The 24,985-nt window shown below is 44.6% G+C and overlaps 1 protein-coding gene across 2 annotated transcripts; it reads left to right on the plus strand.

Moving 5' to 3' along the window:
• On the plus strand, window positions 1-23,931 carry PTPN11 (protein tyrosine phosphatase non-receptor type 11). 2 transcript variants are annotated; one of them, XM_062504706.1, is made up of 17 exons: window positions 1-132; window positions 4,385-4,507; window positions 5,557-5,751; window positions 6,805-6,997; window positions 7,305-7,307; window positions 8,084-8,200; window positions 8,665-8,778; window positions 11,440-11,536; window positions 12,056-12,141; window positions 12,222-12,380; window positions 15,096-15,227; window positions 15,865-16,019; window positions 16,608-16,675; window positions 16,810-16,961; window positions 19,764-19,876; window positions 20,088-20,189; window positions 20,492-23,931. In XM_062504706.1, the coding sequence occupies exons 1-16, from the start codon at window positions 119-121 to the stop codon at window positions 20,155-20,157; spliced, it is 1,791 nt and encodes a 596-aa protein (XP_062360690.1). In that variant the 5' UTR covers window positions 1-118; the 3' UTR covers window positions 20,158-20,189; window positions 20,492-23,931. The 2 variants fall into 2 exon arrangements, with proteins under 2 accessions (XP_062360690.1, XP_062360689.1); XM_062504705.1 differs by lacking the exon at window positions 7,305-7,307 and having other exon boundaries at window positions 12,056-12,135.
• The last annotated feature ends 1,054 nt before the right edge of the window (window positions 23,932-24,985 follow it).

Here is a 24,985-nt window from a genome sequence, read left to right on the forward strand (position 1 = left end):
GCCGTTGTTCGCGCTCCCCGCAGCGCCCGAAGGCCGCGGCCCCGCCGGGACCCCCATGTGAGCGGCGGGCGGCGCGGGGGGGCCGGCGCACCGCGACCCGCCGGGGCCACGGGCGAAGATGACATCGCGGAGGTGAGGCGGGAGCGGTGGCCGCGCCGCGGAGGAGGGTGGCGGGCAGGGGCCGCTGCTACTGGGGCGTCTCCGCGCCCGCTCCCGGGGGCTGCGGGGACGGAGCTGCTCCCTACGGGCGGGCGGGACTACCGGGAGCCGCCCCGGCAGCGCCCACCCCGCCCGTTCCCGGAGGGGGATCTCCCGGATTCCGTTCCCGTCTGTTCCCGGGGGGATGTCCCCGTTCCCGGATCCCGCTCCCCGCCCGTTCCCAAGGGAACCTCCTGGAGTTGGAGGGTTCGGGTGGTTTCGAGTCTCTCCGAGTCCCGTTGGCGGCCGGAGCTGCCCCGGTGTCCCCGGTTTTGGAGGGGTTCAAGGGAGTGTCCCCATGGAGTGCAGGAGCCGAGGGCTGAATTGCTGGTGTGTGGGACCTGCTCGGTACCGACGCCCAAGGGTTCGTTCCATCGAGGAACGGATGCACCGCTGATTTACCGACGCTAAAACACGACTCCGCTGCAAAACGAGTGTTCTGAACTGCCCACTCCTGCATTCTTACTCAGCTATCATCATTCACTCGCATCTCAAACCCTTGTGGCACTGTTCAAGCACGACGACAAACAGCCGGACCCATTTCTTTGTTGTAGCTTCTTTCTCACTGTCCTTAATGTATTTTGATGTTTGTCTGGTACTCGGTGTTATTTTGGGCTCAGAGGTTTGGGTGAATGTGGGGCTTCAGAGGAATTATTATCATAGAAAAAAGTATAAACATATTTATCCTTTTTAACAGGATAAATGTCTGGGATTTATGGAATCCCAGAATGGTTTGGGTTGGATGGGACCATAAAGCTCATCCCATTCCATCCCCTGCCATGGGCAGGGACAACTTCCATTATCCCCGGTTGCTCCAAGCCCCGTCCAACCTTGCCTTGGATACTTCCAGGGATGGGGCAGCCACAATTTCAATTCACCTCTATAAGTAATATCTATTAAATAATAATTTCTCCTCCAAGGGTAAGTTGTCCTCTCTCTTCTGCTCAAGATGGTGAATGTGGGTGAGGTGGTTTCAATCCATGGCCCTTTATAGTAGGATCTGGATTTTTTTTTTTTTAACTGTATGGAGGTTTTTTTTTTTAGTCTGTGTTGAATTTTCTGGATGTCCTTGCTCACACTGGGAACAAGACTACAAGTTACCTTTTGGCAACACTGTGAACTTCCTCCTTGCCAGGAATAATACTGCTCCTCTGCTCAGAGCCCAAAATTGTAACTTGTGAGGGAGACTGAGAAAAGCTGGGAAATATCAACTGATGAGCCTATAAATAGGAGTAATTAAAGTTCCCGTCAGCACATCCCCAGTGCTGTGGTTGTGACAGCTGAGACAGAACTGATTTCATCTCTCCTTTGCTCTTGCGAAGGTGATTAAAAAACCCAATCACTGCATGGAAAATTGTATTGATTTATTTCTTTTTGTTTGGTGAGAGAGAAATGTGCTGGCAGTGTGTGACTTAGGGAGCACAGATCCTGCTGGTCTTTGCTGGACCATAATAACAGAAAAGGGATAATTGTGGGAAGGATGGATTTTCCACCATGATTATTTATTTATTTATTTAATCAGTCAGTTCCTTGCTTTGCTGATATTCCCTTAGTTTTTGTAAATGAGCCCCTGCTATTTCACTGGTTACTTTCTTACCAACATTTCCACCTTGCCGTGAACTTATTATGGACTGGGCATGGTGTATTCCAAGTCCCTGGGAGGGATGGTGAGGAGCCAGTTTGGCCAGAGCGTGGGTTTGGGGTGACTTCTGTGATTGTATTTACTGCCCTTGGCTGGGGCAGCTCTGCACCTGCTCCCACGGAGATGGGGAGGGAAAGCAGGATAAAAAACCCAAAATGCATTCCATCCCTATAAAAGGAAGCGTTGAGAGCAGGTCCTGGGGTGTCACTGGTGAGCTCTGGCCCTTTGCTGTCCCCTCCCAGTTTGGAAGGGCTGCAGCCCCAAGGTTGGGAGCACAAGGGGTGGCAGCACTTCAAGGAGGATCCTCCTCTCGGCCGGAACCGCTGGCAGGGATCGCTGACACCCCCATTCTGCTATTTGGGGTGGCTGACAAATGCAGCTTCCTACTCAAAGCCAAAAATACAGAGCTGAGGGAGCAGCAGGACGAGGTGCCAGCAGAGCCAGAGTTACTTAAAGTGCAAGAAACCCTCCCAGGTGCAGCTTGGCTTTGCTGCACTTGGCTTTTGGCATCTTTGTGTGGATGTGGGAGAGAGATTTTGGGGTTTGAAGCGTGGATTGTGTGTTTAACCTCTCCTTTAAATGCTGGTTAAATAACACGTTATTTGTAGTCACCTCTGCTGATAAATTATTATTTTTCCTTTACTGTAACAACTCATGTACAGCTACTTCCTTAAGGTTCAGGGTGGGGTACAGAAGATATTCCATTGGTTAAAGTTTATGGAATGTCAGTATAATAAATCTGGAGAACCAATCCAAATAATTTCCCCTCTCTCTGTTTAGACATTTTTTTGCTATAAACTCCAAAACTTGCCAAGGTTTCTCTTAAGTATTGTGCATATTTAAAAAGCTTTGCAAACTGTTCAAATTATTACTGCACTTTTTTGTGGGTTTTTGTTTGGTTTTTTTTTTTTTTTTTTTTTTACATTTTCTCTTAATGGAAGAAAAATTTGGGGAGTGAAAATGTGGTAAAAATATATGATCACCTTCTCCAGGCAACCTGTTGTGGGCTGAAATGTGTTATTTATTTAGTGTTCAATTCATCCCAGGTACTGATGCTTGTGCAGTTGCTTTTGTGAGAACTTTACTTGACCTTGGAATATAAATAGATAAGTGTAGCATTCTTAATTAGTTCATTCACATTTGCTGTGATAATTTGGGAGTATTTTTGAGTGTTTTTTTCCATATCCTCTGCATAAATTTAATATTTTCTGTGTTGCTCTTTGGTGAAAGATGGGGACTATTCACTAGATTTTCATGGTGCAAGTAGAATCTTATTAACTAGGGGAAAGAAGATTCACACAATTTACTTCTGAAATGGATCCTAGTTCCCATTTGAACAACTTGCTAGAGATCTGGATCTTCTAGAACTGTAAAACTCCAGAATATTTCTGAAGAGAATGGTCTGGAGAAGGCTTTGGTGGGACTATTGATAACTTTTCAGTAGAGAAGGAATTGTTGCAACAATTGAAATTATAACCCTAAATTTAGACCTGTGCTCTCATATTTTGCTAATTTAGCCTCAAATGCTGACTGGATCAGGAGTGCTGTTCAATTTTTCTGGATATAACACTCCTCTCTCTCTGTGATGAGCCTGACTGTGGAGTTTTTTGGATATATTTTGCTGTACTTTGGAAAAACCCAGATGTGAACAAAGATGAGCAGGCAGCACACGAGAATGAGGATTTAACTCTGGAAATTAAAGGTGATTTTTAATTGCCAAGTACAAAGGTGACAGAGCTAAGCTTCGGGGTGCTCGCATCCCTGCCCTGATGATTTATTTTTAGAATTTGCCTTCTAAAATCCTCACCAAGTCCCTTCATGCAAAACTCCTTCGGGGCTGCAATAAAAATGGGTAAATTCCAGATAAGAGCAGAGGCAGTGGTGACACCGAGTGGCTCCAAATAAGTCTCCAAAGTCAATGCCAGAGGTGGGGACACGGAGCTGTTGGCCACAGCCCAGCCCCAGCTCTGCTGAGCTCTGGGATAGTCATTGAGGGCACTTTGTGGGTGGTGAGGATCAATAGGAGATTCCTCTGTGGTTGTATTTAAACAGGACAGATCCGACCCCAGCTCCACATTCCTGGGAGGAAGAGCAGTGGGGTGTCCACACAGGGAGTTCCTTCCTGACCCCCTCAGCTGTGCCCTAAACCATGAGGTTTTGTTCAGTTTTTAACCTTCAAAATGTTGTCAAGTGTCACTTTGGATGTTTTGTTTTAATTTTAGGTATTTTTCCTGTTTGTCTTTCAGTTTCTTTGTGTGCTGTGTTTTGCTGGAGTAAGGAAATACCACTTCTGGTCTGTGTTTATGTTGTGTACCTTTGATATCGTTTTAATCCAGGCAGGCAGAGTAGGGATAAATATAATTCTTGGGCTTGCTTACAAAAACTTGCAATATATAAAGGTGCAATATGAAACTAATAATGAACAGAAATTTCATTTATTTAGGTGCAAAACTCAGTTTGGAAGCTGTCGGATTGCTCTGTGTGAGTTAACTCTGAAAACCTGCTGTTTATTTATTAACATTCTTTATTTTTAACCTCTTGTAGATGGTTTCATCCAAATATCACTGGGGTGGAGGCAGAAAACCTTCTGTTAACAAGAGGAGTCGATGGCAGCTTCCTGGCACGGCCCAGCAAAAGTAACCCAGGAGACTTCACACTCTCTGTTAGGTGAGTTTGGATCTTTCCAGTCTTGCCCCAAGTTGGTAATGATCTTAATTTGCTGCTGTCCTGTGGGGAAGGAGCTGTGGATGAACTCCTTGAAAGAGGTGAAAGAATGCTCAGATCACTTTTTAGTGTCGTTCACTTTTTCCTCTTCTTTTTCTCCCATTTTCCCTGAAAAGCTTCTCAAACACTTCTACCCAGCTCTAGGTTGGAGGGGAGTGAATTCTGATTTTACAGCAGGACATAAATGTTCAGGGGAAAAAGAAATAGCTTGATAATAACATTGCTTTTAGCCCTTTACAAATCCATTTGATAACCAGCTGGAAGGAGCAGAGGTGTTGGGAATTAGTGATCCAGCAGGAAATCCAGACTCTCCTTGCACAGGAAAAGTCAGCAAGTTTTTAAGGGCAACTATGGCTTTTTCAGCTTCCAAAATAGGCCTCCTGTGACAGTTGTCCCCTGACACTGCGTGGTAGGGATGGGGAAAAGACAGCAAGAGGAAGTAGATAAAGGAAAAGGGAAAAGTGGGATTGGTGATAAGAGTTGTGCTGCTTGGATACTTGTGAGATAAGGAGCCTTGTGGCACAGGAGGGGATTCCTGCTGGGAGCTGCTCTTGCTTAGTCTTAGAAACTATGGCAGCAGGCAAAGGCAAATGTTTACTGAGGGAGAGACCTTGGGAGCTGGTGGGAATTCTGGAGAAAGGAGCAAATCAGCTCTGCTGGGTCTCTCCAGAATATTATATTGAACTCCTCTCACCCTCCACCCTTGTGTGTGGAATTTGCTGTGGGTCTGAGGGGTTTTTGATGGAGTTCCTGAGGTTGCAGGGTTTATTCTGCCTTCAAGGACCCCTCCAGCACAGATTTGTTTTCCTGTTCTCCATGGCTGGTGGACAGAGAAGCTGAAGCAGAGGGGCAGTAGCTCAGCCCTTCTGCAGTAGTTCTGTGCTGGAATTGTGAGTATGGATTTGTCCACCTCAGGCATCACCAAATATAAAAGTGATTGACTGGTCAGCTGACTTGGGAAGGGGTTTTTTGTCTTCTCTTTCAAATCTTAGACGAACTGGAGCTGTCACCCACATCAAGATCCAGAACACAGGTGACTACTATGACCTCTATGGGGGAGAGAAGTTTGCCACGCTGGCTGAGCTGGTCCAGTATTACATGGAACACCATGGGCAGCTCAAGGAAAAGAATGGAGATGTCATAGAGCTGAAATATCCCCTCAACTGTGCTGATCCCACGTCTGAAAGGTCAGAGAAGTGGTGGAACCTCAATGTCCTTGTGCTTCTTAATAAATGTTGTGTTTATCCCTCTTAACACTCGGCCTCCATCTGGGAAAAGGGTGGCCACAACCTTGGATTCGTTTCAGGGAGGTTCCTTGCAAAATAGATGAATAAATGTGGTCAAAGGTGAAGCAATCCAAGTCTCAGAAGCTGTTCCCTTCAGTATTCTTCCTTGGGTGGGTCAGGACTGAAAAAGAGGGCAGAATTCCCTTTATTTTTACTTGGAGAATGTTAAATTGGAGAAGTTCTTCTGGGGCTGTTGTTGCTGCAAGGGTTTTCCAGGCATATTTCTGAGTACAACATTTTGTGCTTTTCCTAGCAGTGGGTAGAGAGTGAAGGCTGTACAAACCCTCAGATTCCTCAAACTCCTTTTTTTTTTGAGGAGCGTGGTTAATAAGGAGAATTTGAAACTCTGGGTTTGAGAAAATTTCAGGGGTCAGAATTAAACCAGCAGATACCTGTTTATTCTTAGAAGTGAAAAAAATGAGAAAAAATATTCAAAAGAGTTCTCTCACTCCTCAAAATGCCTTAACAGAGGTGGGGTGGATTGATGCTTTTTTGGCCCTACTTCCTGAAGAATTGAGATTGCTGGGATTATCCTCTCCAGTTCCTAATGGAATAGAAAGGTGAGGTCTCAAAAGTATGAAATTCCCACAAGTTTATCAGGAAAGTTTAGTGAAGGAAATCAAAGAAGAATGAATACTTTGACTGAGAGGAAGGTTGGAGTATAACCTGGTGTTTATTGAGATCCATTGGGACTGTTGTGAAGGATCCAAATCAAAGCTTCACTGGAAGCTTGTAGAAAACTCCATGGAAGTTCTCTGAAGTGTTTCTGTCCTCACTGGTATGCACCTCGACACTCCCAAGGCTTATTTTATTTATTATTCTTACTACCTGAGGTTTTCCCTAGACCTAGCCATTACTGCTGAGTGAACAGAAGGATTCCATTTCATAATAAATACCTGGAACAAGTGGGTTGAGCTGGAATGCTAAGCAGGATATCTCCCTCTTTATTTCCAGGTGGTTTCATGGGCATCTCTCGGGGAGAGAAGCTGAGAAACTCTTGACAGAGAAAGGGAAACATGGGAGTTTCCTGGTACGAGAGAGCCAGAGCCACCCTGGGGACTTTGTCCTTTCTGTGAGGACAGGGGATGACAAAGGAGAGAGCAACGATGGCAAATCCAAAGTGACACACGTCATGATCCACTGCCAGGTAGGGAAAGCAGGGAATCCATGGGCCCAGGAATTCTGGACACATTCCCTTTTTCCCTGGGGTTGCTGCAGGTCATCCCTTTGATCAAAATGACTCCTTTGCTGGCATCAAAATTCCAAAATTTGCTTGGCTGGCTGGCTTCTATCAGGGCTTTTTGGCTCAAATCACATTTTGCTGTGCTCAGGGAGCCTTTGCAGACTCCTGGATGGATTCTATCAAAGTAGGAGTGATTGGATAAAAGGAGATCCATCCACAGGTGTCTCTCTCCTGTCAGTTCAGGCAGTTACACCTGATAGATGATCAACAGCCTGTGAAAATGAGTGTTCACTCCAAGAAGTGCCCTGAAATCTTGATCTCCTGTTTAGTATAAGGTGGTTCTTCACTGAGATTAAATATCAAAACTGTAATTTAATAATATTTATCTCCATGGGTTACTATTTAAAAACTAATCATCAATTAAAATTAAAAACATGGATTGTTGTTCTCTTGTACCTCTGTTGTACCCAATGACTAAATTGTATAAAACGTATAAATTTATACAATGTAGTGCAATGACTAAATTGTATAAAAACACCTAAAATGCAGTAATAGAAGTAGCTTGGTGGTAGAAATGACCCACCAGGACTGTAAATGCTGAATTACCAGAATATGTTTATTTTTTTTAAGAAAACCTCTCTGATTTGCAGTTAGCATTTATGTCTTTGAGGAAAATAATTTGGCATTGCTTCCTTAAAATCGGGGTGGTGCCAGGCCCTTCAGGACCCAGTCATACACTTAGCTTTGGAAATTAATTCAAATCCCTGATTCCTGGATTCTCATCCTGTAGCTCCAGAGCTGCCTGAACCCTGGCTCAGAGGGAATCATCTCTCTAAGAAAGCAGATAAACCAATTTTCAAGGAGATGGTAAAAAATGAGATGTCCTGCAGTGCGTCTGTGTTTCTGTTTATTAAATTCCTATTCTTCAGCAGAAGGATTTCAGTAGATTATTCTACACGTAATTTTTTTATGATGCAAGGCACAGCCTAGAGGTGCTGTGGCTGTGCTGGTGGGAAGTGCATTTATTTTGAGGAGCATTCGTCTTTCCAGGATCTCAAATACGACGTTGGTGGAGGGGAGAAGTTTGACTCTCTGACAGATCTGGTGGAGCATTACAAGAAGAACCCCATGGTGGAGACTTTGGGCACTGTGTTGCAACTCAAACAGGTGAGAAGGAGAGGCCAGCCCTAAGCTTTGCCACCTCCAGGATGTTTTCCATACTTTCTGCAAGATTTTTTTTCTTTTCTGAGGCAAAACAACGAGGAGTTAAACTTCATGAAATGGATGACAAAATCATTTAAATTAGAACAATTTTTGTTAGGCTTGTGAAGGGATAGAGTGTTGTCTCTGACGTGTAGAATTTCCTGGTGTCATCCTGGTCTGTAGGAATTTCAGGGCAGGTCCAGAAATGAGACAATTTAATATATTAAATAAAAACTGTGAGACTTTAAAAACAACTGTTCACTGTCCCTTTCCTCACCGCCCTTTGCTTGAATTCCAAAATTCTGACATCCAGAAAGATGCCTAAAATTCCCATTAAAATCTCCTTATCTAGGGGGATTTGTTTTGGAACTGTGTTTCCATGGTTGTTGTTTGCTAACCCTGTTCTCTTTGGGGTCTGTGTCTCTCAGCCCCTGAACACCACCCGGATTAACGCCGCCGAGATCGAGAGCCGAGTGAGGGAGCTCAGCAAACTGGCAGAGACCACGGATAAAGTCAAGCAGGGCTTCTGGGAAGAGTTTGAGGTAATTCTTTACATTCCAGCTTGTGTTTCCTCCAGTGTTTTCCTCCAGTGTTCAATCTCACACTGCTAAAGTCACCTTGGGTTCTGCTTTCCTGGTGTTTCCTCCTCTCCGTCCCTTCAGATTCCTGGTTTTGCTCCCATCTTCAAGGGCTTGGCCAGCTCCACTCTCGTGGCTTTTTTTTCCTGATTCTCAGAGTGCTTTTTATCCAGTCCCTGACACAATCCCTCCTGGATATCCTCCCCACCATGAGGGAGCCTCATGTGTTTGTCCCACCAGGACAATCCTTTAAATTCCTTCTGCTGTTTTGGAAGTTGGGAACTGTTTCTTTAGGGAAACTTCCATTTCTCAGTCCATCCATTGCCCTTGTCCTTGTGGCTTTTTTGATACTCGTTTTTGGGGATCTTAAAGCCATTGTGTAGTGGTAGAAAGCTCTGGGATGAAGCATTGTGGATTATATGCATTTCTTGGACTTCTGGAGATCATTTCTCTCTGCAGGTAAAATTCCAATTTTCTTCCAGAAGGAGTGTGTAGGGACAGGACAGGGAGGAGTGGCCTCAAACTAGAAGAGAACTAGGTGGGATATTGGGAAGAAATCCTTCCAGAATTTGGAAGAAACTCTTCCCAGAGAAGCTGTGGGTGCCCCATCCCTGGAAGTGCTTGAAGCCAGATTGCCTGGGGCTTGGAGCAACATGGGATAGTGGAATGATTTGGGTTGTGAGGGACCTTAAATCCCATCCCACCTCACCCCCTGCCATGTGCAGGGACACCTTCCACTATCCCAGGTTGCTCCAAGCCTCCTCCAGCCTCTCCTGGAGAACTCCAGGCTGGGTATGATGGACTGGTTTATACCTCACACACACATATGACCACCAGTGGAGTCTGGAATTCCACCAGCAGATGGCAACAGGAAACTGGGAAATGCTCAGGGAGCTCCAGACAGGCTGGTTTGAGAAACTTCCTGAATAGTGATGGATTTGCAAAGTTCATCCTTGGAGAAATTATCTTTGATCAGAAATATCCATTAGCTAAATGTACTTTCCAGTGTGCTCTGATTACTGCCAGGAGAAGGAAAATTCATCCATGAAAAGTGAAGGAATTAGCACAGAGGTGTGTGAGGGGAGTATCAGATGGTGAGATGATGGCATAATGAGGATTAAGCTTTCTCCTTTCTCTTTCCAGAGAGAGGGGACAGTCCTTGATCCAGGGCTGCTGAATGGGCAGAATGGCCAGAATTTCATCTGGAGAGGGAGGGAAGTCAGCAGAGGTCGTGTGTGTGGGGAGGGATCATTGGTTTGGCAAAATATGACTGAGCTTTTAATTCACAGTTCTTCCCTGACCTCTGGTACATGTTGGAGAAATTTTTCTTGGAGTGGATTTCTCAGGGAGGCCTTAGAAGCAAAGTGTTTTCCTTACAGAAGGAAAAGTCTAGCAGGAAAAGCAAATTAATGAAGGATTTTTTTTCCCTGTGAGACATTGCACTTCTTTTTTCCCCTTTGCTGCTGTCGGTGAGGCCAACACTAACCCTTTTTTTTTTGTTTGTTTGTTTGTTTGTTTTTTTTTTTGGGGAATGAAGCCCTTTCCTAGCAGTTTTAGTGCCCTGCTTTTCCATTCCCCTCAGGGAAGCTCCAGCCTGTCCCCCATGGTGGCAGGAGGGGGGAGCACACTCCAGGTTGTCCATGCATCCCTGTCTGTGCTGTTCAGGAGCTGCCAGCCCAGATGGTGAATTTAAATTACTTGTCTCCAGGCAGGAATGAGCCTCTTGTCCCAGGAACCCCCAGACAGGAATGTTGGCAGTCCTTGTAATGTTGTTTTTTTTTTTTTTTTCCTTGTGAAAAATGATAATTTCTGAGCTTAATGCTGAGATGTTGTATAGAAGTCAAGGAGGATGTTCCAGATTTATGGTTGTGTTGTTCCAGCTCTGAATGGGCTTGTTGGAAGTCACTGCTGCTCGTGGATCTCTCCTTAGGGAAGCTCCAAGCAATAATAATTAACTCTAGGAAGGAAGATGTGGCTTCCACACATTTAATTGCTTCAATTCTTTAACTTGCTGGGGGAGTTTAGCTCTCAGTCCTGTTGCTTGGAATTCCACAGGCAGTGTTTGTGAGGGGGAATGTTTTCTGTTTTGTCACAAGCTTGAAACTTTGCATCTCTTGAATTTCTTTTGCTTAGGATGAGCCTAATTATCCAAGGTCATTAAGTGAGGGAGTATCAGACTGAGACAGGAGCAAGCAAATGTGCCAGTTAAATAAAAGCAAGGGTCTGAGGGTGGGAATGACCAGGGGAGCAGCTTCCAAAGCCTGAGTGCTCCTTTTAGTTGAGGCCAGAACTGCTTTGGGGATGAAAACTTGGAGCAAAGCATTGGGATCCTGGTGCCTCCAGCTTCAGGGGGCTTTGAGAGAAGGGAGATTTGGGAGTGGAGAGATTTGCCATGAAACAGCATGGCTGTGAAAGTATTGAATTGCTGCTGTCCCTGGGACATTGTGTTCCAGAAATCCCCACTCCGGGTTGTTCCTTCATGGGGATAATTTATGGATAACCCGCTTGTGGTCACCTAATTCTCCTCTCCTCCCTTTTCTCTGGGTGAAGGGATTGCTGTGAGGATGGACCAGGCCATCCTGCTTTTTCTGAGCCCCCCTCCCTGTCTGTGCTTCCCCCTCTTAGACCTTGCAGCAGCAGGAATGCAAACTCCTCTACAGCCGTAAGGAAGGGCAGCGCCAGGAAAACAAAAACAAAAACAGATACAAAAACATTTTACCCTGTAAGTATCGACCCTTCCTTGCCATTTAATGTTACTCTGGTTTATTTTCCTCATCAATACAGGGTTAATTAAGTACCACTGGGATTTGGCTTCTCTTTAATGATAATTTCCTCTCTTATCAGGATTATCCTGTGATTTCCAATTTGGTTTCACACATTTGCACTTTGTAGATATTTGTAATATTTGTTTTTTATCTTCAGCTTTCATTTAAAAGCCCCATATCCCCCAACTGTTACTCCACAGGCTGGAATCCTTAAATTTAAGAGGATTAATTTGGGGGACAGAACTGCAACATGCAAATCCCAAGGCTTTGCCTTGACTTAGTGTTTGAGTGTCCCTGTGTTCCTGAATTCCCAGGACATGTTTTGGCCCAACTGGTCACAGTCACTTAAAGGAAGCAAAAGAGGCAATTTGGAATATTCTAATCATTAATTTACTAAGTTTGATAATTAATTAATAGCGGCTCTGTGTTCACAAGTGTAGAATGCAAGTGCTTGACATCCATGTGTATTTTTGCAGTTGATCACACCAGAGTTGTTCTCCATGATGGTGATCCCAATGAACCTGTTTCTGACTATATCAATGCTAATATTATTATGGTGAGTGTATTCCCACCTCCTCTTTCCTAAATCCAAGGGAATCTTGTCACCATTTGTTAAACTGCTGGGTTTTTTTCCCCCTCTAGCCTGAGTTTGAAACCAAGTGCAACAACTCAAAGCCAAAAAAAAGTTACATTGCTACCCAAGGCTGCCTGCAGAACACGGTGAATGATTTCTGGAGGATGGTGTTCCAGGAGAATTCCCGAGTTATTGTCATGACCACAAAGGAAGTGGAAAGAGGAAAGGTAAAACCACACTCCAGCTTGCCCTGGGAAAGGTCCTGACATCTGAGTACAAGTAGGAACTGAACTGACTGGGATAAATTGATTTATGGCTGGAATTTGGTGTGGTACTGGAATCATTGGAGCTTTGGAAGGTGCAGAGTGTCCTTTTTTATTGATGCCTGTGGGAACTGGGGATAGATTCCTGTCACATCAAGCCTCCCTTTCTTAAGGTTTGCCTGATGAAATTTAGCTGCTGAATGTGAATCTCTGCATTTCAAACTTAGAGATGGGAGATGAGGCCAAGCAGGAATTCTGGGTGCTTGAAGGGAAGAATTCCCTGCTCCTGGAGCAAAAGTCTTGCCATTTATTTTAGCTCATCAAGCCTGTATGGTCCTCCATAAAAAAGGCAGAATTATGGGATTTTATTATTACAAGACTGAACATAGAGATGTTGCTTCTTACCTGGGAACTGCTTTGGCAGGATTTAGTGCTCTCAAAGAGAAATTTTCTCTCCAATGGTGTATCCCAAAAATCTCCATTTACCTTTGGAGTACAGGGATCTTGTCTTGCTTCCTGACCTGGGGATATTTTAGTTTGTTTCTGGTTTTTAATGACACAAGGCAGGAAAGAGTAGGAATAGTTGAACACTGATATCCTGGCTGTAGCCACACTCAGCTCCTGGGGATTATATGGATTTATCTTTGGAATTTGTTGCTTCTGATCTTTCTTCCGTTTGATAAACCCTTTATATTCCCTCTCCTTTTTAAGTTTCTCTGCTTCTTCCACACGTTATTGTCCACCTTTTTACCTTTTTTCCATATTCCCATGATCTGAAGGGAAAGCTGTTGCCTTTTGAGAGGAGCATCACTAGTGGAAAAAAGTCAAATTAGAACATGAAGTTTTTCTCTGGGTGACTGATGATTGCAGGGGTCCCTCACCCCCAGGAACTCTGTGTGTGTGGACGACTGAAGACAAATAACAGAAGATTTTACAGGATTCTGTCCCAAACTGAGGTCTCAAACCTGCCACTGGTGCTGTTTGTTGGAGTTATTAGACTTTGTCTTGTGGATTTTTTTTAGTCTTTGTATCACACTGATAAAGGGACAGGATTTGTGTTTCCTTCCTGAAAATTCACTGAAGGAGGGAGAAGCTCCCCCTTCCCAGTGATAACCTTTGTTTTGAAAGAGGAGAAATAAATGATGCAGTTGTTTTGGCAGTTTGCTTGAATACACCTTTCTTCCTTGCAGTTATTTAATATTCTTTTAAGAACCTCCTGAATGGCCTCTGCTTCTCTGCAGTTCCTCCATTATTCTTCCCAAAGTTAGCTCATCCCTGTTGCTGGAGAAAACACTTTAATTCCTCAGTGCTGCAGTGCTTATTCTTTCTTTACCCTTGATTGTTTTGTGATGCCTATTTTACTTCTTAAAGAATTGCAAATACCAGTCCTGATATCAAATCAAAGCTTTTTTTATCTCAGGCCAAGCTGTTTGCAGGAAGGAGAGAAACCTTTGCAGCAGAGCTGCCTCCAAGAGCTCATAGCCTGAGGAAAGGAGGAACTGTGGAATATCCCAGCCCTGCATCAAGTCCTGGATGTGCTTTAAAGTGCAGAAACAGCAAATCCTTGGAAATTAAAAGAGTTTTGGGGTTTTGGAGGCAGTTCAGCAACCCTTCCAGCAGAGTAAAGCTTATGATAACATCATGTTGCTTTTCAGACTTGCTCTATCAACTGCTCAGAGCTCTGCATTGAAAACTGCAAGTAATTTCTGCTGGCATCCCCAAAAATCATGTATTTGCTTCAGTTTCAGTGTATTTGCTTCAGTTTCTCCCCTTGTGACAGGGAAAGAAGGGCAAAAATAGCAGAAGAGCATCTTGTTGCCTACGTGGGCATGTGTTTAACCATCTTACTCTGCCTTGGGCTGGCAGAAGGAGCTTCTCTGTGCCATGATTTTTTTTTTCCTGAATATTCAGAATAACTGCAAATAGACCCTATTGCTCTGTAGGACTTGGTGTTTGGTGTGTGTTTGCTCTTGCTAGAAGTTGCTCCTGGAGTCATTTCAGCTCTGATGCTGCGTTCCTAGGACCTGTCACAGGAGCCAAATCCAAGTGCTGATAGGTGAATCCATTCCTCAGTGGATGGAATTTATCCCTGGGCAGTGATGGAGAAGCAGCACACCAAAAACTCTGCATTTTAGAAGCTACACACCCATGAACTGCTCCCTTTTGCAGGAGTCTGAAGCTTCTTTGGTGATGGAACCAGAGCTGTGTCAGCCCTTCCTGCTGCAGGCCATGGAAAAACAAGCATCTAAGTTTTATTTCCACTGGAAATGATTTATATCTTTGACCTTTACTTCTTTTGCAGCCTATAGGGTTTGGACTGTGGAACAGCCTGTGGGGCTGAATTCTGCTGGAATTCTGTGTTTTGACACCCGTAGCTGGGAGTACAAAAAGCAGCATTTTAATCTCCAGATTTTGAAAATATCCAGGCACAAAATATCCCAAAAGGTGCTGAGAGAAGAGGTGACCTGCACCTATCTGAAATTATCCAGTGGTTGTTATGGAGAGGAAAACCTTCCCATTAAAATGTTCTTTACCTCGTCAGCAGCTGATTATCCTCTGTGGACTCTGAAAAGTCCAGTTTGCAAAGCAGGCTTTATTTTTTCCTGCCTGATTATTCCTCTTTTGTTTGTTTGTTTGTTTGTTGGGGTGTTTTTATAATTATATTTTGAAATCTTGCAGAGTAAGTGTGTCAAGTACTGGCCGGATGAATATTCCCTGAAGGAATACGGAGTGATGCGCGTGCGGAATGTGAAGGAGAGCGCAGCACACGATTACACCCTGAGAGAGCTGAAACTTTCCAAAGTTGGCCAGGTGAGTACAAGAGAAACTCTTGTCCTTTTAGTTCAGCTTGTGGATCACCAGAGGAGAAATGGGCAGGATTAGCCCATTTCTCTGGAATCAATAAAAGCACTCAGAGATGAATAAATGTAGCCCTGTCTTTCTTTGAAGCTCCACGTTTAGTTCCATCCATCTTGCTCATTGCCCTTGGGATAATTGAAGATTCTCCTACCTAAGCAGCTTTTGGCAGGAGAGGAGCTGCTGCAGAGCTTGCAGGGAATCTGGGAGGAGGGATAATGCTTTTAACTGAGGACACTTCAATCCAGCCAGGCATTTGATCCCTCGTGGAAACGGTTGCATTGGAAGGAAGGGTTGTGTGTGGATCTAGAGTGTGGAAAATTCACTCAATCTCACAATGGTGAGAAAACAGGGTTGAAACATCACTTCCTGTTAAGGAAGAGTTTGGATCAGGGAGGAGAAGCAAATCAGGGGATTTAGTGTCTGATGTGCCAGGAAGGGCCCTGGCTTGTTCTGTCCTTTGGGAATTGTGGAGCTGTGGATGCTGTGCTGAGGATGCATTTAGGATATGCCCCCTCCCTGTTGGACTCAGCTGTGCCCCACAAGGAGCTGGATTTTGAGCTGCAGGGTTTTGTTTCCATGTTTCTCACAGGGGAACACGGAGAGGACGGTGTGGCAGTACCACTTCCGCACCTGGCCCGACCACGGCGTTCCCAGCGATCCCGGGGGTGTCCTGGATTTCCTGGAGGAGGTGCACCACAAGCAGGAGAGCATTCCTGATGCAGGACCTGTCGTGGTCCACTGCAGGTGAGGGGATGGGCTGGGCTCCTGCTCTTCCTTCTCTTGCCCTGGGGAGCTGAGGTCTTTAAAAAGGACAACTTTCCCTGGGAATTGCTCAGAATTCCCTGTTTTCTGTCTGTACAGTGTCACATTCTGGGTGTCATCCCTTGGGAAGGGGTTTCAGAGTGTGAGCTTTTGTATAAATAAAAATTTGTGCTGTTAGATGAGAAGATGGGACCATTTGAATTGCTGGAGCATTTCAAATGCAGGATGATGGGAATTCTGGTGTCCCATCCCACCTTTGAGGGTTCTGTCCTTTTTTGGTGTTCTCAGCTTGTAAATGAGATGCTTTTTAGGCAAGGAAGTACTAGAGCTGACCTTATGAGGTTTCTCTGATTCAGGGGTATTTATAAACACTGAGGCACAGTAGTGCTGATTTCTGTCCTTTCCCTGAGGTCTCTGGTTTGCATCTGGCTGTAATTTGGAAGCCTCTGGCTGTAATTTGGAAATCTCCTATCTCCTAATGCCAAACTCTTCCTTTGGCTGGGATTTTGGTGTACATTCAGAACGAACAAAACAATTAAATTCCCCTTTTTTTCCCCCCTCTTCTTCCAGTGCTGGAATTGGGCGAACAGGAACTTTCATTGTCATTGACATCCTCATTGACATCATCAGAGAGAAAGGTACCTTCCTTTTCCCTTTTGATTTCCCTGCCTGCTCACAGATCCACCCCAGCAATTCTGATGGAGGATTCAGGTGAGCTCTACCCTCACCTTGGTTATTTTCCTGCTCTTCCCATCACCGTGGATGTCCCCAGGGGTGGACTGTGACATCGATGTCCCCAAGACCATCCAGATGGTGAGGTCCCAGCGCTCAGGGATGGTGCAGACAGAGGCCCAGTACAGGTTCATTTACATGGCAGTGCAGCACTACATCGAGACCCTCCAGCGCAGGATCGAGGAGGAGCAGGTGGGTCCATCCCAAATATCCAACAGGAACGTGGCAGGATTCCAGCAGGGAGCAGCGTTGGGGAGGATTTTGGGGGGGGGGGGGGGGGGGGGGTGGAATTGTGTTGTGGGAAGGCTGGGTCTGAAGGTGTGAATTGTCTCCTGTATTTCAGTTCATTGTGCTTAAGAATTAATTAAATTGTTAGGTGGAATCCTCTCCTTAAATTATGGAATCTTCTCCTTAAATTATGGAATCCCGTCCTGAAATTATGGAATCTTCTTAAATTATCAGGTGGAATCTTCTCCTTAAAACATTGTATGGAATCCTCTCCTTAAATTATGGAATCTTCTCCTTTAAACTATCAGGTGGAATCTTCTCCTTAAAACATTGTATGGAATCCTCTCCTTAAATTATGGAATCTTCTCCTTAAATTATCAGGTGGAATCCTCACCTTAATTTGAGTGGCATTCTCTCCTACCCCTCCCTGTCCCCAGCCCTGCCCCCAGATCTCAAATTTCCTTCCTATTATCGAATTTCCTATAAAGGAATAATTAAAGATAAGGGTCTGTTAATTAAAGCAGGACCTCATGATCTTTGTGTTTTAAAAAGTTTTCAAATCTTGCATTCCTCCAAGGGGAAAATCAAATGCTGATCACTCCAATTCCAATTTAGGGAGTTTATTGGTAGGAGATCAATCTATTGGCGTGGAAAATGAAAGGGTGAATGTGGTGATCCAACAAAAAGCACTCTCAGGAGTGTGGTGGGATCAGAAAAGTTTGGGAATAAGTGGTGACAACCACAAGACCTTTCCCTCCCCGTTCCTCTTCAGGGTATTCCTTGTACTCCAGTTCTGGGGGAGTTTTACAGCAGTTTCCTGGTTTTATGATAAAGAACTGATGTTTTCTCCCTGTCCCTGCTGCTCCCTGCCCTGACCTCAGAGCAGCTGGGATTTGTACCTTTTGCTTTCTATGCTAATTAGTACCTTTTTTTTTTTTACTCTTTTTTGTATCTTTTTCCCTGCTGGGGACTTCCCAACACATACTGGGTTAGTTTTTCTTTATCAGCTGGTTCCTAAAAAATGTCCTTGTGGTCCATTCCACAAATTCTGCTTTCCATGTGTTCTTCAATCCATCGTTTCCTCCCAGACTTTGTTCAATGAAGCAAATCCAGCTTTGCTCAACAGAACTTTTCCCAGACTGTGTTCCCACAAACTGCTCAGCACATCTTTGTTAAATGCTGGTTAAGACTGATTTAAGAATCACCAGAAACACCAGAATGAACTGAGTGAGTTTCAGGAGACCATCTTGGAAAAGCTTCAATCATAGGAATGTTCTTAATGGGAATTCAGGAGCCAGAACTCCCTGAAGGCTCCACCAGCCTCTGCTGTGACATTGGGTCAGGCCTCAGGACTTGTTGCAGCATTAAAAAACCCAAAATAAACCCACAACCCCCTCCCCAAACCCCAATTCTCTGCAAAATTATAATTTCTACATGGTAGGTTTCAGTGTTTTCAGGCATTGTGAACATCTGGAAAAAGGAAAAATCCATATCCTGTTCCTTTCCCAATGTAGCTCCCTGGCAGGAGCTGGAGCTGGGTGCCAGCACAATTGGCTGCAGCCTGGAACATATGTGCAGAATCCAAATAACAGCTTGGCTGCTTTTTATATCAAACCTAATGGGCTCAGATATTATTTTATTAGAGCTCCTGCAAATAACGGTGTTGCTCTGTTGGCCCCAGCTCCAGGCTGGAAATAAGGTCAGTGGGAAGCCCACTGGCTACTCAAGAATGAAATGGGGAATTTTCTGCCAAGGAGATGAGGATTGAGTACATTCAGAGGGTTGGTGTGTTCTGCTGGAGATAGTGGGATGGGGAAAAATGGGAATTGTGTTGGTTTCAAAGACAGGTGTCTGCTAGGAAAGGCAGGAGCCTCTCTTGAAATGGAAAATATAAACCCCCTTCCTCTAAATTATTATAATTTTGTAATTACGGAGCGCTCAGGCAAAGATATGGAAATAGGAATAGCAGTTCTTTACTAGGAAAATTAAATATAAAATAAAATAAAAGTACAGTAATACAAACCAATGCAAAACTGGCAGAGTCAGAATCCAAGATGACCCCCCCATCAGTCAGTCAGGGTGTTGGAGCAGTCCCATTAAATGGTGGCTCCTCCTGCACTGACAGATGTGGTTCAGTTGAAGCAGTGCTCCTGTAGAAGGATGCAGCTTTCTCTGAAGCTCCAGTGATGATGTAGAAGGGTCTGCTTTTCCTCTGGAATCCAGTGGGAAAAGGCTGCTCTGATGTCCCAAATTTCAGTTTTTATCCAGGTAGGAAGTGCTTGGCTCCTCCCCCTGGGTGGAGCATCTCCCAATGGGATGATGGAATTTTATCAGCCAGGCAGTGGGACTCGATGGCTCATTAACAGGAGACATCTCTCTGAACAGAGGATGGGTCCTGGAAGAGATAAAGAAAAGATAAAGAACACTGCCCCACCTGGTTTTAACAGCTGGCACATTAACAGAGGATTTCCCCTGGAGTTATGAGGGATGGGTCGTGGAAAAGACAAGGAACACTGTTCCACAGTGATAAAGCTCATACTGCTGCTCTCATCTTCCATTGCAACCTCACACAGGGATTTTGGAGTTTTGTCTCACCAATAGCTTTAGGTGTGCTCTGTGATGTGTCCATTGAAGAACTGAGCTCCGTCCTCCCAGACAAACCTAAAACCACCCATGGTTACCTTTGGGAATTGCTGCACTGTCTCAATGATTGCTTGCTGGGATTAACCCCAAACCTGGCTTTTTGTTGTGTGTTTTGCTTCACAGAAGAGCAAGAGGAAAGGTCACGAGTACACAAACATTAAATATTCGCTATCGGACCAGACGAGTGGGGATCAGAGCCCTCTCCCCCCCTGCACCCCAACCCCAACGTGTCCAGAGTAAGTTCAGTCCTCTCAGTTTTGAGCTGTTCTGTCTCATCTTCAGACTCCTCAAACGAGGCTGAGTTCCCCCAGAAGCTGCCCTGTTCTCCTGGCTTTCCTCTGAAAATAAGTCAAATAAATTGTCCCTGAATTATGTGGTGTGTATAATAGGATTTTTTTTTTGTCTCAAATGAGATTGGTGGGACTCTAAACCCTGATTTCATTTCAGAATGAGAGAAGATAGTGCTAGAGTATATGAAAATGTTGGGCTGATGCAACAGCAGAAGAGTTTCAGATGAGAAGATGTTCAGAGCCTTCCAGGCCAAGGCAGGTGTGTATGGCCAGAGGAGGGGCTGTGTCCAGCCTGGCTTGGGAGAAAATGTACCCAGGAATGCCCAAAATGCTTGGAATTTATCCCCATAGGGTGCCTAAGTTCCAGAAGCTAATTTTAATTTAATTTAATGACCTCTATACACAATCTCACCAAAGCACCCACAGAGTTTCTAACCCAGGGTTGAGACTTTGGGTTGAATTTATGCTTTATTTTATGCACTTCTGTACAATGCCTGAATAAGAAATAACTGCTTGGGTTTTTTTCCTTAATAATTCTTCTTTTTTTTTTTCCTTTCCCAGATATGAAAATGGTTTTTAAAAAGGTCAAGAAAGAGTTGGAAGAAGCTTCACGTGAGCAGTGAACTCTGAGGGCTTGGTACCTTTTTATTTACGGTTTTAATCCTTCAGTAGGCAAAACTTCAGAGCATCTAAAGATTGTTTTTATCTCTTCTCTCCAATTTCCAATTGCTCATTTTCCAAATAAAAGGAAATCCTTTCTACAAGGTAGACAATTACTTTGTAGAGTCAGTTTTGAATCCTGCAAACTGTTGGACTGTCATCCATTTGTTTGTTTAAATAGTATTTTGGTTTCACAGTATGGCTGTTAGTGTTTTTGTTTGTTTTTTTTTTCCTTATTTGAGCAGTTGTGGGGTTTTTGGGGGGGCACTGGGTGGGGGGTGGGTGGTTGGGAGAGCAATGCCATGGACAAATCCGTGACATGAAATGTAAAATACTGATGGGAACAATGTGGATTGTTGGAAAACAGTGGATCACCAGCGTGAGTAGAACCAAGTGCATGATCAAATTAGTCCTGATACATTTCAAACTCAGACTGAGCTTCCTGGGGTGAGCAGTTCTTGAGATGAAGGTGCTTTTTTGTGATAATTGGTGGCTTTGATTCCAATTTTGCTGTGTGGCTGGATGGGCTATTTTGGTGGAATTTATGCTAAGTTGCTTTTACTTCAAACAAAGTTTCTTTTCCATGATCTCTGCCCAGGATAGGAATTCCCTGTGTCCTTCAGGAGACTCAGTGACCTGGGGGTGGTTTGTGAGGACACTATGGTGACTCTGTGCTCAATTAAATGAGATTGAACCGGTGGAATTCGGGTGTTAATTAAGAAGTTGCAGGATGATAACACCAGTGAAATCAGCAACCCACTGTTGGTGTCAGGAAGCCTACCTGAAGGGAAGTGGAAGCTGTGGAGTGGATTTTTAGGGAAGGAGGGATGTCCTGGTGGGACAGCGAGCGGCGAGGCCACACTGGGGGCACTGTCCCACCCCAAGTGCCTTTGGGACCTGCCTGGACCTTCCTGTCCCAGTGCCATGGAAAACCACCTGGAAGCACTTGTGATTGTTAGGGAGACAGATCTTCCAGACTCCCCAAGGAAGATCTGGTGAGCTTCCATTGAATTCCTTCCCCTGGCTCTGTCCTGGAGCAGCAGGTCCCCTTGGAGCTGTGGATGGCAGGACCAGGAGGAGGAGTGGGACCTGGTGTCCCCCCAGCACCTTGGCCCTGCTTTTTGGGGACATTCTGTGACTTCACTGGTGTTGAGGAGTGATTCCCATCCTCTCGCAGGGTGCCTGACCTTCCTGTGTCATTGGAATGGGGTTATTGGCCTTCCTGGTGGAATTCTGCTGGAACCTGGAATGTAATTAATGCAGCTTTGTGGGAGATTCCATCACCTGGTCCTCAGAGCACTGTGCAAATTCCAATATTTGAGCAGTTTGTTTGAACTGAATGAAGGTGCTTCATTAATGTTAAGCAGGATTTTGTTCCTTGGCCTCTTGTCCTTTTTGTCTTTAGGGGCTTTGGGATTTGATTTTTTTGGAACTCCTGTCACCAGCACACCATAAATGTGTCTGACTTTGTCACAGCCTTATGCTCTAGCCCTGAATCCTTACCCCTTCCTAAATTGGAATAGATGATGAGGAGAGAGAAATGTGGTGATTTGGTAGAGAGATTCCTGTTCTCCATCCCCTGCCAGTCTGTCCCTATTCCCAGCTCCCTCCTGCTGAGCAGGGATCACTTGGAAATGCTGAGATTTGCATGGAATAATTCAATATTTGCCTCAAACTCTGTGCAGAGTCAAACTTTGCATTTCAGAGGTTGGAGCAAGGCGGGGACACACCCGGCTGGGGTTTGGAGCTGCCCTGCTCCAAACTGGGAAGTAAAGGTGGGGGGAAAATCAGGAGAAAGGAGGGAAGGATCCTGAGGGAACCTCAACTCTTAGCACTCAGTTCCTGTGAAGTGTCTTAAAAGCTGGACCTGTGTGAGCAGCAATCAGCCCACAGCCAGCACAACGTTGCCTCCTGACCTCATTCAGAGCCTGCCTCTGGAGGATTTGATTTGGAATTGTTCTCCTTGGAAGCAGGGAATTCTTGCTGCAGAATGTGTGTGGGAATCCTGGGGAGCACATGGTGGGGGAATGTCAGTGATGGGGGAGCAGGATCTGATAGATTGTGGTTAAAGGAAGAAATTCTCCTTTCTGAACCAGTGTTGGCTCCAAAGGGGAGCCCCTGCATCCTAAAATCTGTCACCAGAGACAGGGAGGGTTCTTAAAGCATTTCCTGCATTAATTACAGCAAATAACTTTGGGGTTCTGACAGATGAAGCAACAGAGAAACATCCTTTGGTTCAGGGGAGATGAGTGAATGTGGCATTCAGGGATTCCCAGTTTTAGGGAATTCTGTTGGAAGCAGTGCTGGCTGAGCTTGTTCTGGAGCAGGGGTGGAAAAGGGATCCCAAGGTTCTCTTGGAGAAGCCTTTATCCCATGAGGAAAATTTACCCCAACTCCCAAGGCACAATGATTGATGCCAGTGTGAATTTGCTGCAGACTTCATTTACTGAATGTTTTAGATAAATACACTGTAATTTCAGCTAACTCCTGTTAGGCCTGATTGGTTCTATTAATCCTGACCAAACTTTCATTTTTTTTTCCTCCTGAAAAAGATGTGTTTGAGACACGATTAACCAGGACACAGCTAACAAAGGTATCCAACCTCTTCCCTTTTTTCATTGTAGGACTGAGGAAATTCATAGCTGGGACTAAGATGTGTTGTCAGGGTTTGATTCTCTACCCATAACTCCATTATTTCAAATTAATTGTTCATTTCTCCCTTTTCAATAGTGAAAGGTAATGAATAATTACAAGCCTGTTTATTTATGACATTACTGTAATTTTTTTTTTATTGCAGTACTAAAGACTAATGAAAAAGGATCTTATTAGGTGGAGTAGGCCTTGCATTTATTTTTTTTTTCCTGCAATGTATGAAGTATTGTACCAGAGTATTAAATGAAATGTAATATTTTATTGCAAAATTTCTATCCTTTAAAAGGAATACATTTAGGATGTCATCAATTTGATGTGAATCATGTAAATGTTGAGAAATGAGCTGTTTATTCTACATCTGGTGTTTTCAAAAAGATTTCACCTCTTGCCTTTTGCCCACAGTCTGTAGCCCATTTACAGTTGTCAAAATGTGACATTAAATAATAGTTCCTGTATAGAAATAGTGGTGGTTGTCCATTGTTTTCTGGGCTGGTATTTATGGGGTTTAATTCAGTTTGGGTTTTTTGGTTTTGTTTTTTTTCTTTTTTTTTTTTTATTGCTGCCAAGCTGTGTTATCAGGAATAAACCATATCTGTAAACAGCAGAAATTCCATTAAAAAAAAAAAGAAAAAGGAAAAAAAGAAATTCAAAATAGAAGAAAAAAAAAAATAAAAATCGTTTTCTTACCATGGTTTGTCAGTCCCTGTGTTCTCCACCTGCAGGCACCAAGGGTGGGATAATGGGAAGAAAAAAATTTCTGGGAGGGTGGGGAGGGGCTGGGATAGAATTCTCAGAGAAGCTGTGGCTGCACCATCCTGGGAAAAGTCCGAGGCCAGGTTGGACAGGGCTTGGAGCCACCTGGGAGAGTGTCAGGGGATGGAGCTGGATGATTCTTACAATGCCTTCCAACCCAAACCATTCCAGGATTCTGTGCTCAAAGCTGGATGGGGCTTGGCCTCTCCTTATGCAGTTTGAAGAAGGAAGGAAGGAAGGAAGGACAATCCTGTTCTTTCTCTCTCCACATTCTGCTCTCCTGTTCTTCCCATTCCTGCTTCTCCTTCCTTCCATTTTCCACCTTTCTCCCCTTGTTCTTGGGACTCTGCTTTTTCTGAGGTCCCATGCAGGGACTCCAAGGAGGGACCAGTGCTTGGAGCAGGAGCTGGGTTCTGTCCCAGACTCCTCTGCCAGCTGCTCCTCCTGCCACACTTCCAAAGCTCTCAGCATTCCTGACTCCCTCACACTTGGAGCCAGACACTTCCCAAAATGTCAGATTTTCCCAGGGCCAGAGCAGATGAGAGAATACCTGCTCTGAGGTTTTCCGTACCTTAGCTCCATCAATACTGTTTTTTTTTTCTGATATTTACTTCTCAAATCCATTGGGAATATTCCTACTAGGGATGTCCTTAGTGTTGTTGATCCCAAAAATCAGCCTGCATGAAGGGGTTTGAATTCCAGGGAGATCCCACCAAGCGTTGCCTCTCCCTTGATCCTGCTTTCAGGGCCGAGTGTCAAAAACAGAACTGGAACTTTCCAGGGAATAAATCAGCTCAGCCTGAGCAGTGCTGGTTGAACAGCAGTGGAATCTGGAGTAAAACAAGCTTTAATCTCATGGCAAAGGCACATCCCAGGGATAATCCAGGCAGGAAGGAGGCAGAGCCCTGGGGCTGGCAGTGGGATCCAAAGGAGGCCAGGAGCTCTCTGGAGCAGCAGCTCAGCTCTAAGGCGATTATCCCACAGAGGAAG

Source organism: Cinclus cinclus, chromosome 17, assembly GCF_963662255.1.
Source record: "Cinclus cinclus chromosome 17, bCinCin1.1, whole genome shotgun sequence".
NCBI classification, from domain to species: domain Eukaryota; kingdom Metazoa; phylum Chordata; class Aves; order Passeriformes; family Cinclidae; genus Cinclus; species Cinclus cinclus.